The following is a 17,449-nucleotide window of genomic DNA, read 5'->3' as shown; positions in this document are numbered from 1 at the left end:
AACATTTTCAAAAACCTCTCTTTCAGCCGATAACATGGAAGCAAACCATGTGTAATGCAGCATTTCCTTAAATATTGGCACTGATAATTTGCCACGCAATATCAAGTATATTTTAATGGCGTCTTCACGAGAAGCAATTTCTCGTTCTCTTTCGATTAAATAAGAACAGTTTTGAAGACGCTTAATGATATTTTTAACTCGCCTATAGAAATAAACATCGCATGGTTGGCAAACTGGCGTGCATTTCGGAGGTACGACTTAAACCGTATGTGTTCCAAGTCCTTAATCAGCAGTGAAAATTTCATTGTACAAACAGGATTCGTTTGACCCCCACTAACCACTCAGCTGCCGCCACTTCATGGTAAAAATGGCCTTGCACAGGTATATATTTGATGACCGAAATTATCTTGTAGGTTTCTCAATAACACCTGAGAAGTATGAGCTATTGCTTGCACATTTTGTTGTCCTAATGGAGTACTACGAATGTACGAAGTTTGCAGTAAATCAGTGTTACAAATGTCGTGGCCTCCCCTTGTCAATCAAATGAGAAAGTTTCTTCTTTCATGTCTCAATTACACTCCCTTAACGTTTCTCCGATGAATCTCAGTCTGACATCTGCTTTAGCCTCTAGTGTCTCCACACAAATATGGTACACATGGGCAAAATGTTTTCTCACAATTAGAATCAATGTATTGAGTTGGCAACCATACGTATCACGTACTATACAATCTGCGTTTCACGCTTGACTTTTTCAAGTTTCTTGTAGCCACAAGAAGGTGGCAACACTTACAAGAAGCACAGTAGTTGTGCATGAATGAAGATGCTACATTGTAGAAAAGGTAAGAAATAAAAATAGTACTGATACTGAGGAATAATCATGATAACCGTAAGAAAATAAATGAAAATGCTTAACTTATAACATGTTCTAAGTTTGTGCACGCATTTACATATTAATGTACTGTGTAAAATTTGATGTAATCGGACTGTATGATTATGTTTTGAACATTATGAGGCCAGTTATGTTTACATATGAGCAAATAATGTACAACAAATGTAGTTTGTCTTATACATCATATTTGCTGTAAATGGGAAAATGAATAGTTGCATATTCTACAGATCATATTTAAGAATTCAACACTGTTTGTATTGTAAGTGTATGTGGTTTTTAGGTTTGACGAATTCAGACACTACTGGAGCCCATCGGCCCAAATATTTTTTGACTTTACGATTTCTATATTTTATATTGAATACAAACATAGAAGACAAGGATGTGATAAAGGAAATACTCTCCTACTACTTATTTAAACTTGAAATTTCAGAAAAACTGATGTATTATCATCTAAAACAGAAAATATGTCAACATCAGCGAATCTGGAAGAGGAAGAAGACTCAGAAGGATACAAAAGGGAAAGATAGGAAGCAAAGAAGTGTAAACCAATACAAGCCATCCCACCAGTATACGAAATATCTAGGACTGCATTGCATTTGCCAGAAATTTAGACTGGGAGACAAAAGTAGAGATCTAGATGTAGAAGGCAAGGTTGCTCCAGTCATACGTTCGTAAAATGTCAGACTTGTGATGTGTTCCAGTGTTTCACTTCAAAAAGCATATGCTTCAAAAATTTCCACTTAGAGCGTGGAAGCAAATATCCTAAGTTCAGTAATTTTTATATACACATAATAACGTATATTAATATAATAGAGGGAAACATTCCACGTGGGAAAAATATATTTAAAAACAAAGATGCTGTAATTTACCAAACGAAGTCGTTGCTATGTTGATAGAGACACTAACAAACACAAACACACACACAAATTTCAAGCTTTCGCAACACATGGTTGCTTCATCAGGAAAGAGGAAAGGAGAGGGAAAGACAAAAGGATGTGGGTTTTAAGGGAGAGGGTATAGAGTCATCCCAATCCCGGGAGCGGAAAGACTTACCTTATGGGGAAAAAGGGACAGGTATACACTCGCGCACATGCACACACACACACACACACACACACAAATATATACAGACGCAAGCAGACATATGTAAAGGCAAAGAGTTTGGGCAGAGATGTCAGTCGAGGCAGAAGTACAGAGGCAAAAATGTTGTTGAATGACAGGTGAGGTATGAGTGGCGGCAACTTGAAATTAGCGGAGGTTGAGGCCTGGTGGGTAACGGGAAGAGAGGATATATTGAAGGGCAAGTTCCCATCTCCGGAGTTCTGATAGGTTGGTGTCAGTGGGAAGTATTCAGATAACCAGGATGGTGTAACACTGTCCCAAGATGGCATGTTTAGCCACATGGTGATCCTCATTACCAACAAACACTGTCTGCCTGTGTCCGTTCATGCGAACGGACAGTTTGTTGCTGGTCATTCCCACATAGAAAGCTGCACAGTGTAGGCAGGTCAGTAGGTAAATCACATGGGTGCTTTCACACGTGGCTCTTCCTTTGATCTTGTACACTTTCCGATTTACATGACTGGAGTAGGTGGTGGTGGGAGGGTGCATGGGACAGGTCTTAGACCGGGGGCAGTTACACGGGTAGGAGCCAGAGGGTAAGAAAGGTGGTTTGGGGTTTTCATAGGAATGAACCGAGAAATTACGACGTTTAGGTGGACGGCGGAAAGACATTCTTGGTGGAGTGGGGAGGATTTAGTGAAGGATGGATCCCATTTCAGGGCAGGATTTGAGGAAGTCGTATTCCTGCTGGAGAGATACATTCAGAGTCTGATCCAGTCCCGGAAAGTATCCTGTCACAAGTGGGGCACTTTTGGGGTTGTTCTGTGGGAGGTTCTGGGTTTGAGGGGATGAGGAAGTGGCTCTGGTTATTTGCTTCTGTACCAGGTCGGGAGGGTAGTTGCGGATTGCGAATGCTGTTTTCAGGTTGTTGGTGTAATGGTTCAGGGATTCAGGACTGGAGCAGATTCGTTTGCCATGAAGACCTATGCTGTGGGGAAGGGACTGTTTGGTATGGAATGGGTGGCAACTGTCATAATGGAGGTACTGTTGCTTGTTGGTGGGTTTGATGTGGACAGATGTGTGAAGCTGGCAATTGGAAAGATGGAGGTCAACGTCAAGGAAAGTGGCATGGGATTTGGAGTAGGACCAGGTGAATCTGATGGAACCAAAGGAGTTGAGATTGGAGAGGAAATTCTGAAGTTGTTCTTCACTGTGAGTCCAGATAGTGAAGATGTCATCAATAAATCTGTACCAAACTTTGGGTTGGCAGGCCTGGGTAACCAAGAAGGCTTCCTCTAAGCGACCCACGAATAAGTTGGTGTATGAGGGGGCCATCCTGGTACCCATGGCTGTTCCCTTCAATTGTTGGTATGTCTGGCCTTCGAAAGTGAAGAAGTTGTGGGTCAGGATGAAGCTGGCTAAAGTGATGAGGAAAGAGGTTTTAGGTAGGGTGGCAGGTGATCGGCGTGAAAGGAAGTGCTCCATCGCAGCGAGGCCCTGGACGTGCGGGATATTTGTGTATAAGGAAGTGGCATCAATGGTTACAAAGGATGGTTTCCGGGGGTAACAAACTGGGTAATGATTCCAGGCATTCGAGAAAGTGGTTGGTGTCTTTGATGAAGGATGGGAGACTGCATGTAATGGGTTGAAGGTGTTGCTCTACGTAGGCAGAGATACGTTCTGTGGGGGCTTAGTAACCAGCTACAATGGGGCGGCTGGGATGATTGTGTTTGTGAATTTTAGGAAGTAGGTAGAAGGTAGGGGTCAGGAGGTTGATGGAGTCAGGTGAAAGGTTTCGTAGTGGGCCTAAGGTTCTGAGGATTCCTTGAAGCTCCATCTGGACATCAGGAATGGGATTATCTTGGTAAACTTTGTATGTAGTGTTGTCTGAAAGCTGACGCATTCCCTCAGCCACATACTCCTGACGATCAAGTACCACGGTCGTGGAACCCTTGTCTGCCGGAAGAATGACGATAGATCGGCCAGCCTTCAGATCACGGATAGTCTGGGCTTCAGCTGTGGTGAAGTTGGGAGTAGGATTAAGGTTTTTCAAGAAGGATTGAGAGGCAAGGCTGGAAGTGAAAAATTGCTAGAAGGTTTGGAGAGGGTGATTTTGAGGAAGAGGAGGTGGGTCCCACTGTGATGGAGGATAGAACTGTTCCAGGCAGGGATCAATCTGGATAGTGTCTTGGGGTGTAGGACAGTAATCTTTGACGAGGGCTGTTTGGTTGAATCTGAGAGTAGGGCTGAAGGTGAGGCCTTTGGATAGGACAGAGGTTTCGGATTGGGAGAGAGGTTTCGAGGAAAGGTTAACTACTGAATTGGGGTGCTGTGGTTCCAGATTGTGTTGATTAGAATTTTGAGGTTTTGGGGAGATTGGAGCGTATATTATTATATAAGAACATGTAATGGACACTGTTTTGCAAAATTTAGTCTCTGAAATGATTGCATCTTTTGTACATCCTGTACTTTTTTTAGTTTCATGAAAAGCCCTGGAAGATTAAATAAACAGCGTATACAAGTTATTATTTCTGTTCATTAATGTTTTCCAACCCAGAATTCCTAAAAATTCCCACAAACAGCAATAAATGAGCATTTTATACATTTGACTATTTTAACTTCATACAGACCTGATGTATCATATATGATACACAAGCTGTAGGCCATACCCCTTATGTATTTTACAGCTGTCAGAGATTTTTCTTCAATAGCATAATTGAACAGTAGTGAACATCTTCCGCTAGTTAGGCACAAGATGTTACATTTATTTATGTTCTGTATCAACTGTCATCCCTGCACCAACTGTCAATCCTCTGCAGTCTTCTGGCACTGTGATCTTCCTATTTGTAAGTCTTACAGTGGTTCCAACATAATCCACTGAATAATTTCAAAAGAATTTGGTAGCAGGATTTTGATTTTCTGTGTGGGAACTGAGAACTTGTATCTCCAATTTCTGCAGCAACAGGGCTGGCAATAACATTTCATTACCTGGCAACAGGACTCATATACTAGTTTGAGATGTCGAAACAAAGCATTACAATGACTACGGACCACTGGGAATTACTAGCGGCATATTCTTAGCAGTTACGTGACAGCTAGCTGCTATTAATTATGTCATTTGTATGTTGTTTTACAAAAGACCCTGTTTACACATCACTCATAAAAGATTACGGATTAACACTCTCACATTCGGCAATGTCAGGACTGCCAGCCTCCAGGATCCATGACAACAGAGTTCATGTTTCTCGAGGTCCCCCCTCCCCGCCTGTCAGTGCCCTTCATTTTAATTTCTGATAGTTTATTGAGGAGCCGCACCTGTGCCGTCTTTTTCCGTTGTTCAGATGTCATGCCCCCTAGAATTTTCTGTTATTAATTCACCAAAGCACGGAAATTCATCTGTGGTTTTAAAAAGCACTTTCCATTAATTTTTAGGCTGCTGCTTCTCCTTGTCCTACTTTGAGACTAATTTTATCCCTTAGGTGATACGAGTGGAGGCTTTTTATCTTATCTTAGTTTCCACCAGGTCTAGCCCATACTGCACCCAGGGCTTCACATCTCAAGTTACTGAACCAAATAACTTTCTCTTTTCTCAGCCACAATCAGCAGTTAAACCACAGTTTTTAAACACTGATAATTTATATGGAGTAATATTCACATAATTAAGTACTTTAAAATTTGTGACTTACAAAATTCAATAAAATTCAGTTTCAACACTAGGTTAAAAGCACAGAAGTTCCTTGAGAATTCCAGGTTTTTCAAAAGAATGACCATCCAGTAACTTCTTATCAATGCTGAATTTTGCTCAATTTTGCTATACGATGTATATTTTTCAGGCTATTGGTAATAACAGTGCAACTAGATTTTGAGAAGATATTTTCTTTGATAAAATATTGTAAATTTACAAATCCCTAAAACCACATACACTTCAAAATGCGTCCCTCCCCCTAAATATTTTTTGTTTTAACTCTGACATACCTTCTTTGACAGCTCTCATAATACTTTTTCAAACAAACATTTTATTTCTCCAGAAAAAAAGAGTCAGTGTCTCCAAAAAATATCTTTATTTGCCAAAATTGCAAGAAAGGTTAGTATTATTACTGTATTGCAGAATGTTCAAATACTGAAACTTAGTCCTTTCAAAATTCCAGAGGTGTAGCCCCACATTTCATACTTCCAAAGGTACTCTGTCTAACAAAAAAGTGAAGCACTGAGAAGGAGAGAAGAAAATGAAATTAAATTTGATGTGTAAGAGAGAATTTGATATTATTTCAATAATTCTTTAAGCACTGACTGTTAGGGAAATCACAATGTGCCCAAAAATTCCATGGGCAGTAAGTGTTAACAAAATGCTTTGATTAGAAAATTTAATGTATAGTGTGTATCTTAAACCTCTTGGGCTAAATTGAAACAGCTGCTAGTAGGTCCACAGCTGATTACATTCAGCTAGGGAACCAATAATTGGAAATGTGTATTTATATAATAGAGGGAAACATTCCACTTGGGAAAAATATATCTAAAAACAAAGATGATGTGACTTACCAAACAAAAGTGCTGGCAAGTCGATAGACACACAAACATACACACAAAATTCGAGCTTTCGCAACCGGCGGTTGCTTCGTCAGGAAAGAAGGAAGGAGAGGGAAAGACGAAAGGATGTGGGTTTTAAGGGAGAGGGTAAGGAGTCATTCCAATCCCGGGAGCGGAAAGACTTACCTTAGGGGGAAAAAAGGATAGGTATACACTCACACACACATATATCCATCCGCACATACACAGACACAAGCAGACATTTGTAAAGGCAAAGAGTTTGGGCAGAGATGTCAGTCGAGGCAAAAGTACAAGGGCAAAGAAGTTGCTGAAAGACAGGTGAGGTACGAGCGGCGGCATCTTGAAATTAGCTGAGGTTGAGGCCTGGCGGATATCGAGAAGAGAGTATATACTGAAGGGCAAGTTCCCATCTCCGGAGTTCTGACAGGTTGATGTTTGTGGGAAGTATCCAGATAACTCTGATGGTGTAACATTGTGCCAAGATGTGCTGGCCGTGCACCAAGGCATGTTTAGCCACAGGGTGATCCTCATTACCAACAAACACTGTCTGCCTGTGTCCATTCATGCGAATGGACAGTTTGTGAAGCCTTCTATGTGGGAATGACCAGCAACAAACTGTCCATTCGCATGAATGGACACAGGCAGACAGTGTTTGTTGGTAATGAGGATCACCCTGTGGCTAAACATGCCTTGGTGCACGGCCAGCACATCTTGGCACAGTGTTACACCGTCAGAGTTATCTGGATACTTCCCACTAACACCAACCTGTCAGAACTCCGGAGATGAGAACTTGCCCTTCAGTATATCCTCTTCTCGATATCCGCCAGGCCTCAACCTCCGCTAATTTCAAGCTGCCGCCACTCGTACCTCACCTGTCTTTCAGCAACTTCTTTGCCTCTGTACTTCTGCCTCGACTGACATCTCTGCCCAAACTCTTTGCCTTTACAAATGTCTGCTTGTGTCTGTGTATGTGCGGATGGATGTGTGTGTGTGTGTGTGTGTGTGTGTGTGGGCGCGCGAGTGTATACCTGTCCTTTTTTTCCCCCTAAGGTAAGTCTTTCCGCTCCCGGGATTGGAATGACTCCTTACCCTCTCCCTTAAAACCCACATCCTTTCATCTTTCCCTCTCCTTCCCTCTTTCCTGAAGAAGCAACCGCCGGTTGCGAAAGCTCGAATTTTGTGTGTATGGTACACTGCATATGAGCATAAGACAATAAATATGCATTTCCAGCCACTGGTTCCTTATCTCAATACAATCGTGTGACAACCCACTAACACCTGTTTCAATTTTACTCAAAAGGTTTTAGACACCGTATATCATTACTGAAAGTGTAGCTACTGGGCATTTTACCATTTTGTAATTCCTGTGTGATGCTCATTGTCATACATGCACAGTCAGTCTTGGTTGAGCAGTTAACACGTATAGTTACTACGTACCAGACTGCACTTGGTAATTTGTATGTGAACTCCAATGTCAGTTCCACCTATGTATTATTCAGCCATGATTTAGCACTGAAAGAAGTGGGTTACTATGTTATCAGGTACGAAACTCCAAATATATGCAAAGGACCTGATCATTTTCTTTGCTTACATTGATAATAGATGTAATTACATGTCTCATGTTACTACAGGTGTTTCTGATGCATTAACCATTAAATATATATCTTTTCCGGCAATCAGGCTATTTGCCTTTTAACAAAGTACTCGGCAGATTTTACAGGTAGTATATGCAACAAAGTATGTATATTTCACAGTCTATGCAACAGACAGTACATAAATTTCACATTTCAATCATTTCTGATTGACATTATCTTCCTTATATATGCACTTTAGTAAAATCCATGAAGTGCTTTGGGTGTATCACTGCAGACTTCAGAACTGTCTGAGAAGAGACAGCTACTTAAATTTGTAACAACTACTAACATGGACATCTCCAGCTGCTAATAACCAAGGAGGAAATGATAACCTTCTTTCAGGTTATGTCGATCAGTGGTAGTTAGGGTTCTCGGTATAAATTTCCTACAACTGTAATGAGACACCAGCGAAAGACACCAACTGACATGTGTGCAAGATTTGGAATAATGCTAAACTCATTCTGTCATCTTTCCTTCAGTATAAATGCTTGTTCACAGATACAAACAAATGATCATTGGTGAATACTCTTTTTCTAATGTTGGTACACTCCCATTTGCTTCGTTGTGAACAAGGCTTAAGCAACTCGTAGTGGTGACACTAATGATGACAAGTTTCAAAAAAAGTTTAGATAAAGAATAAGAAAAGAAGATAAAACTTTTTTTTCAGAAGATACCATTCCCAAAAAGCAAACATAATTCACAAACACGTAAAGGTGAAAACAGTGGCTTCCATCCTCAGTGAGAGAATTACAGCTACTGCAACTCAACCTCACCTTGCCGAGAACCTCTTCGGACTTGCCGTACAAGGGCGCTGTGTCAATGTAGTTGATGCCCTGTCGGACCGCCTCCCGCACTGCTGCAATTCCCTCTTCTTCGGGGTAGTCTCTGCAACAGCATGCACGTTGTCATTACAGGATAGTTGTTTTGTCTCAGTGCATTGACATACTGTGACATATTCTGATTTTACACAGGGCGTTTTAGGAATGATAGCAAATATTTTAGGAGACGGTAGTATGGACTAATTCCAGTAAAATTCCCCATAATGTATGTCTCATTTTCATTGGTAAAATCAAACAATGAAAACTCCAGGTTTTGCTACTCATAGTAAAGATGGCATTTTGAGTTGCAGACAGGCACAATGGAAAGACAATTACACACTGGATTTTGGACACTGCCTTCTTTAGAAAAGGAAACACACACATTCCCTCAGATAAGCAAGCACATCTCACACACATGACCACGATCTCCAGGAGCTCACACCAGAATGTCAAATGAATGAATGAGTGAGTGAGAGTGTGTTTTCCCTTTCCTACAGAAGGCTTGGGCCAAAAGCTAATGATGTGTAACTCTCTCTTCATTGTGCTTTCTGCAACTCAATGTGTTATATTAATGGTGAGTAGCAATCAATCTTTCCTTATATCGTCAGTTTTCTGTAGTTGCAGAGATACAGCTGCTTCAGATGTAACTGGTTTATTGGGACAACACACAATACAAATTCATATAAGAGTAGACAATACACACTTCTAGTTAAGTACACGATATACTAATTTTTATTATGCTGATATACAGTCAGTGCTTCATTTCTTTGTGTTACACACATTAATAATTATACAACATCACTTGAAATAATTTAATGAACTGCTGAAAATAAAGTTCCATCATCTCATTTCTTATACATACCTACAATTCCTTGCAAACTAACTTTGCATACCCATATATCTGATCAATCAATTCGACATTTTCAAAGCCAGAAAGACAGCGATTCATTTATGTAATGCAGCTTCTGTACAAAATATGCACAGTTTTGAAGCACAAGCCTCGAAATGATAGTGTAAAATGTCATAGTCAATCATTAAAAACGTAAACATTTCGAGCATTAACCATCTGTAACATGGTTTCAAAGATATTTCTTGGAATGACTTGATAAAACTTTAGCATTGAAACATCAGTACATGTAGGCAACTAAAATAGTTAAATGCTAGAGCTGAAACTTATATATTTCAATGACGATTACTGAAACCTAACATTTTACAAAACTCTGTATTGCATTTATTTTAAATTTTGTATTTATTTATTTTTGCTTATCAAAAAGTAATAATTTCAAATGTGTTTTTTTTTTATTCCAGTAGAAATTAATGTCATATGCGAGGCTTTATGAATTATTAAGTCAAGACAATTTAAAATTATAATAATGAAAACTTTTATTTGTAATTGCTACTTGTTTACATAAGCACCAGTGCAATCCTAGATCATTCAGCTGTAGATTTGCTTGTTAGAAAGTCAGTTTATGCGCCAGATTTTGAAGGTGGGTGTACTACTTTTCAACCAGTTTGTTTTTGTGGAACTTTCATGGGGTAACTGATAGGCAGTGTGTCAACTTGCCCAGCTAAGTATTTATGAAGTTTCTGTATATTCCTCCAGTCATCACATTATGCACCACTAAATTCATATTTACTTAATAGTACTGTTGCAGCAGTTCATTTAGCTGTAGATGGGGTGCCATGTTCCCATTTACAAAAAAACTTGGTCATTTTACGTGTTGGTAATCCAGTTTTTGAAATTCGAAGCTATGAAATTGTGCTTCAGTTGACATTTATTGAACTATAGGGGAGGGGGGACACGCAAATTAGGTACAAACTACAGCATGCACACACCTATTCAACATGTAAATGTCACTACAGATATTCAGATTTAGGTTACGACATGTTCAATATGCCTGCCATCACTGGGAATGATGTGACGCAAATGAGTTACAAAATTCTGCATGACCTGTAGAAACATTGATGCTGTCAATGATCTTCTGAATAGCTGCTTTCAACACAGCGATGGTTTTGGGGTTATTGCTATATACCCCCACAAAAAGGAGCCCTGTGTTTTCAGATCTGGTGAATATGGCAGCCAATTAAGGCCCATGCCAGTGGCCTCAGGGTACCCCAAAGCCAGAACACAGTCCCCAAAGTGCTCCACCAGGACGTCAGACACTCTCCTGCTTTGATGGGGTTGAGCTCCCACTTGCACGAATGACATCTTGTTGAAATCTGGGTCACTTTGCATAATGGGGATGAAATTATCCTCTAAAACCTTCACGAAGCATTCGATAGCCATCATCACGCTGTCAAAGAATATCGCACTGATTATTCTGTGACTGGACATTGCACACCACACGGTCACCCACTGAGGGTGCAGAAACATCTCGATCATGCAATGAATATTTTCAGTCCCTCAAATGCACCAATTTTGTTTACTGACGATCCCATCAAAATGAAAGTGAGCTTCGTCACTAAACCAAACCATGCTTGCGCATACTAATTCCCATCATGCCCTGTGGCCAACTATGCAGTTTGAACATTCTAACGCAAACTATTCAGAAGTTATGACAATTTTATCTCATGTAATTCCTAAATGCCATACTGGATGTCCAGTTGATATTGGTTACAGAAGTACAGCTGTTAGAGAGTAACCTAAACAGCTACTCACAGAAAGCTTTAAGTAAAGGCTAATTAAGAGCACAGTTTATTAGCATAAATTCCACATCCAACTTAAGCACACTTTTGAATTCTCTTGTGAAGGCAACATACAGCTTTTCTGAGATTGTCTTTAAGTTCTTTTATGAACACTATCATCTGAAAGGCCAGTTGTTTTTGTGTTACTTCATCATTGTAGACTTCGCCTTTCAGCAGTCCCCACAGGCAATAATCTAAAGGGATAAAGGTCTTGAAACCTTGAAGGCCAAGAAACTTGACCCTATCTGCTGATCCGTCTTCTACATCTATACAGGGTGTTACAAAAAGGTACGGCCAAACTTTCAGGAAACATTCCTCACACACAAAGAAAGAAAATATGTTATGTGGACATGTGTCCGGAAACGCATAATTTCCATGTTAGAGCTCATTTTTTTACTTCCCTTCAAATCACATTAATCATGGAATGGAAACACACAGCAACAGAACGAACCAGCGTGACTTCAAACACTTTGTTACAGGAAATGTTCAACTTGTCCTCCGTTAGCGAGGATACATGCATCTACCCTCCGTCGCATCCCTGATGCGCTGATGCAGCCCTGGAGAATGGCGTATTGTATCACAGCCGTCCACAATACGAGCACGAAGAGTCTCTACATTTGGTACCGGGATTGCGTAGACGAGAGCTTTCAAATGCCCCCATAAATGAAAGTCAATAGGGTTGAGGTCAGGAGAGCGTGGAGGCCACGGAATTGGTCCGCCTCTACCAATCTGTCGGTCACCGAATCTGGTGTTGAGAAGTGTACGAACACTTGGACTGAAATGTGCAGGAGCTCCATCGTGCAAGAACCACATGTTGTGTCGTACTTGTAAAGGCACATGTTCTAGCAGCACAGGTAGAGTATCCCATATGAAATCATGATAACGTGCTCCATTGAGCGTAGGTGGGAGAACTAAAATGAACTCTAACATGGAAATTAAGTGTTTCCGGACACATGTCCACATAACATGTTTTCTTTCTTTGTGTGTGAGGAATGTTTCCTGAAAGTTTGGCCGTACCTTTTTGTAACACCCTGTGTATGCATCTATACTGCAAATCACTGTCAAGTGCACAGCAGAGGGTAAGTCCCATCATACCAGTTTATGGGGGTTTCTTCCCATTCCATTCACATATGGAGTGTGGGAAGAATGATTGTTTGAATGACTCTTTGCGTGCTGTAATGATTGTAATCTTATCCTTATGATCCCAAGTGAGTAATATGAAGGGGTTTTTAGTATATTTCTAGAGTCATTATTTAAAACCATTTCTTGAAACTTTGTCAGTAGAATTTCTCAGGATAGTTTGTCTATCTTCAAGGGTCTGCCAGTCCAGTATCTTCAGTACCTCTCTGACTTCCCCATGGATCAAACAAACCTGTGATCATTTGTGCTACCATTCTCTGTATATGTTCAATATCCCTTGTTAGTCCAACACACTTGAGTGGTGTTCTAGAATCAGTTGCGCAGGTGATTTGTAAGCAATCCCCTTTTTGCTCCGATTCCTCTTCCCCAGTATTCTACCAATAATCCAAATTCTCCACCTGCTTTACCCATGACACTGAGCTTACATTGTAATTCCATTTCATACCCCTACATAACATTACACCTATGTATTAGCACAAGTTGGCCAATTCCAGCAATGACTCATTGATATTATAGTCATAGGATACGGTGTTTTTTTTTTCATTTTGTGAAGTGCTTACGCAGAATGTTAAGTTTAGATGAAGTGTCACCTGGCAACTAGGATATGCAGGGGCCTTGTCATGCTGCAAGAACATAACCATCCTTGTGGCCGAAGTACCATCTTCCAATAAAGCTGGAAGCTAATTTTCAAGAAAGTCTAGATAATGTGGCCTTATAAGATGATGTGTTAATATAACAGGCCCAATCAACTGATTGTCCAACACAAAACACAATGCATTTACAGAGAAATTCGGTTGAGAATGTGTCTCCATAAAGGCAGGTGGGTTTCGTCACACCACTGATTGAGTCAAGAGCATTACTGATACCGTGATAGCGGCTTCATCGCTAGACAGTATTACGTGGTACTTTGCAGTTAGTAAGCGATGAAATTTCAATCATCTACATTCAACTCTTAAAAAAAAAAAGAATTCATTGTAAATAAAGATAGAGGCCATGCATGCTCAATGTCTGTCATATACATATATGTTGAACACTAGTATGCGTAGAAATTTTGCATTTGCTTGTTAAAGGTTTATGTTTTGCCAACTGAATAATGCCTTTTACTTCATTCACATTGTGTTCATTTGTACATTTATATGAGGTATGAGTGCTAGGCATGGCAACAAACTCACAAAGTTTATTGAAAACACAAGTTAGCACTGTTGAATCTGCTGTTCTGTGTTTAGGAAATTATGTACCATATTCTCTACACAAGGCAAGTGTTATAGGCCCTCTACTGTTTCGTATCTATATAAAGGATTTAGGAGACAATCTGAGCAGCTGTCTTAGTTTGTTTGCAGATGACGCTGTCATTTATCACCTAATTAAATTCATCAGGAGATCAAAACCAACTACAAAAGATTTAGAAGAGATATCTGTATGGTGTAAAAATCGGCAATTGGCTGTAAATAATGAATAGTGTGAGGTCATCCAGAAGTGCTAAAAGGAATCGGTTACACTTTGGTTAAATGATAAATTAATCAAATCTAAAGACCGTAAATTCAACAAAATACAAAGGAATTACACTTACAAACAACTTAAAGTGGGAAGAAGACACGGATACTGTTGTGGGGAAAGCAAAATGAAAGACTGTGTTTTATTGGCAGAACATTTAGAAGATGCAAACGAGTTACTAAAGAGGCTGCCTACACTACACTTGTCTGTTCTCTTTTTGGAGTATACCACATGGTGTGGGACCCTTACCAGATAGGACTAATGGAGGCACATTTTGTATTATAGAGAATTGGGGGAGGGGGGGGGGGGGGGGGAGAGCGACACGGACGTGATTCAGGATTTAATGTGGACATCACTAAAACACAGGCATTTCTTGTTGCAACAGGATCTTCTTACGAAATGTCAATGTTACATGAAATATTTATTCTAATTAGTCTACACTATCACCTCCTGAAGCATCTACTATTTCTCCAGAAACACACTCTTTGGCTAGAGCTTAATATGCCTCACACTTATTCAATTTATTTTATACACATATTCTGACAATCCTTTTATGCGCATCTGTTGTTCAGATGTGAAATGGGTCAAAAATGTATACAAACATAAATTGCATAGAATATTAACAATGGCTGTACGGTGGGAAAATAAACAATCTCCATAAACCATTGCAAATAAAATAAAAATACTGAACTGTAACAAAAACAAAAGCAAAGTGCAGAAGCATAACAAAAGAATCAGTGCATATGGTATGACAATAAACACCACTCAATCAAAATACATGTACAAAAACAGCCTATATGTCTCTCTCTCGACCCTCAAGTGGACGCACCTATATATAAAGTGCACCAGCCACAAATAACATTGTCTTGCACCATTCCATTGTTGTTTTATGTTTGCACACCTGCTCCTACTCCTTAATTACTGCTTCACCTAACACAGTGATAAGTTGTGGTGTCATACGTCCAAGTAAGCAACAGTAATATAAAGGTAAACATCAAGCAATGTGAGAAAAAATTCATGACCCATCAAAAAAATGACCCCAATTCCAAGAAAGCAGCAACATCTCACAATGAGGCCAGTGACTACAAGCTAATTTGCGATCAAATACGCAGTTGGCGGGGATCTGACACAACTGCACTATTTATGGCAGTTCCTGAGATTAACCTTCATATACAAGTAGAAAAATAAAGTAGGGGACTTTAAATTATGTACATTTATGTAGTTCGCTTTTATTGGGTATACTTCTTTATGGATGTTATAGTTGGACTCTGGGTAAGATGGAAAGTGATCAACTTGAAGCTGCTAAAATGACAATGATAAGCTGGACAGAAAGAAAAACCAAGTTGGAAATCTAAAAGAAGTAAACGAATTGAAGAGATTTTTAAAGGAAATGGAAAAAGCGCGAAATAACATTTATTGGCCATCTTATCAGACGGCCATCTTCATCACTGATATTCTTGAATGGAATGTGCAGGGAATTAAAAGAAGGAAGAATGAAGTATTTGGAATACATCAAGAGGGGAGGAGGGGGGGACAGGATGCGATAACTACTTGGAACTGAAACAAACAGCCAATGACAGAAGAGTTGTTGCACTTATGAGGAATTAGCCTTTTGAATATCTATATATAGATATGTAACAATGAAAACAATCCATTATTGACAAAATTATTTAATTGGGTCATTATCTATGATCTCTGTAAAGTTTCTGCACAAACTCACTAGATGGCAGGGCTGTGCTAAGCAACACACTGTTTGGGTTCTTGGCATAATAGTTATGGTGTCAGGATGGATGCTGACTGTGAGCAAAGAATGAACATTAACTTCTGTGTTAATCTCGGGAAAACCCCTAGTAAAACGTGGACAAAGATGAGCAAGCATATGCGGGCAATGCATTTTAAAAAATCATGTTTTCAAGTGGCACAAAAGGCTTTGTGAAGGTAGGAATACAGTGCAAGATGATCCCAGAGCTGGTTGTCCATCTACGGCTGATACCAATGTAAATGTGGAGTGTGTAAGGCAGTTATTGCAAGAACACTCTTACGTAACTGTGCGTGCAATATCAAAAGAACTTAATTTGAATCGTGATGTGTTTCACAATATTTTACACAAAGATTTAGGGTAATGGAAACTTAATGGAAAACTCATCTCTCACACACTAACAGATGGACAGAAGGAGGAAAGAGGAAGGAGGAAAGAATTTCCGCTGAACTACTGTATGGACCAGATGTGATCTGATGTTTCTGTCAAGCATCATTGCTGGGAATCAAAGTTGCTGCTACCATTATGACCCTCATACAAAGCGTCAAAGCGCTGAATGACAGAGTCCCAGATCAAAAAGTCAAAAGACAACCTTTGAGAACACAGACAATGTTGATCGCATTTTTTTATAGTAAAGGATTAATTCACCATGAGACTGTTCCTCTACATCAAAAAGTGAAGTACACTCTCCCCTTGCAATTTTCTCTCATTTCCATGAGTGAAAAGGCGACTGAAAGGAAAGCTCCATCAAGACATTGCAGACATCAGACTGTGACAAATGAGCTTACAAGCATCACAGTTGAATATTACCCTGCTAGCTTCCAACACTTCCAGAAAAGTTGACAACTGTTTACATATAGCCAAGGGGAGATGATTTTCCATTTTTTAAAAAGAACCTATCCTGGAACTTTTCTGACAAAGGGAGTATTACACACCCATCATTATTCATCGGCAATACATTATATACACAAACCGTCCTTGAGAACCAGCCTGTCTATTAGTGAAAACCTTGTCAAAATTCCTACAGTAGTTCCCAAGATTAACATTCACATGTAGATTTTAAATTAAATACATATCAATAATGCACTGTTACCATGTAATCCTCTGATGTGGTTTGGAAATGAATTTAAAAAAATTTAATGCTAGACACTAAACACGCTTCTGTACCAAAGTCTGATTTTTGAAATTGCTATCAAAGTCAGTCTTCCCTCTTGTACTGTGATAGTGGTTCTTTTCATTGCTTGTATGATGCACAGGATTGCAACCACAAAGCTCACAATGGAATCAATACATTGGTAAGTGCAATGGGTAAATCTAGTTTCTCAAAATGCTTATGATAGGTGGTTCCCAGGAAAAGTGTGTCCATACTTTGGACAGTTTTTTTCTAGGAAAAGTAAACATTCTGTGATACCTATGGATC

The 17,449-nt window shown here is 39.6% G+C and overlaps 1 protein-coding gene across 2 annotated transcripts in view; it reads right to left on the bottom strand.

The window, feature by feature from the left end:
- Positions 1–17,449, bottom strand: part of LOC126295444 (uncharacterized) — a 67,100-nt gene that overhangs the window by 32,726 nt on the left and 16,925 nt on the right. For both annotated transcript variants that reach the window (XM_049987944.1, XM_049987943.1), the window contains one exon: positions 8,907–9,018. In XM_049987944.1, coding sequence (XP_049843901.1) covers positions 8,907–9,018 — 112 coding nt within the window. The remainder of the gene's footprint in view (positions 1–8,906; positions 9,019–17,449) is intronic.

This window comes from Schistocerca gregaria, chromosome 11 (genome assembly GCF_023897955.1).
Source record: "Schistocerca gregaria isolate iqSchGreg1 chromosome 11, iqSchGreg1.2, whole genome shotgun sequence".
Classification (NCBI taxonomy): Eukaryota; Metazoa; Arthropoda; class Insecta; order Orthoptera; family Acrididae; genus Schistocerca; species Schistocerca gregaria.
This window is presented reverse-complemented; position numbering and strand designations above follow the sequence as displayed.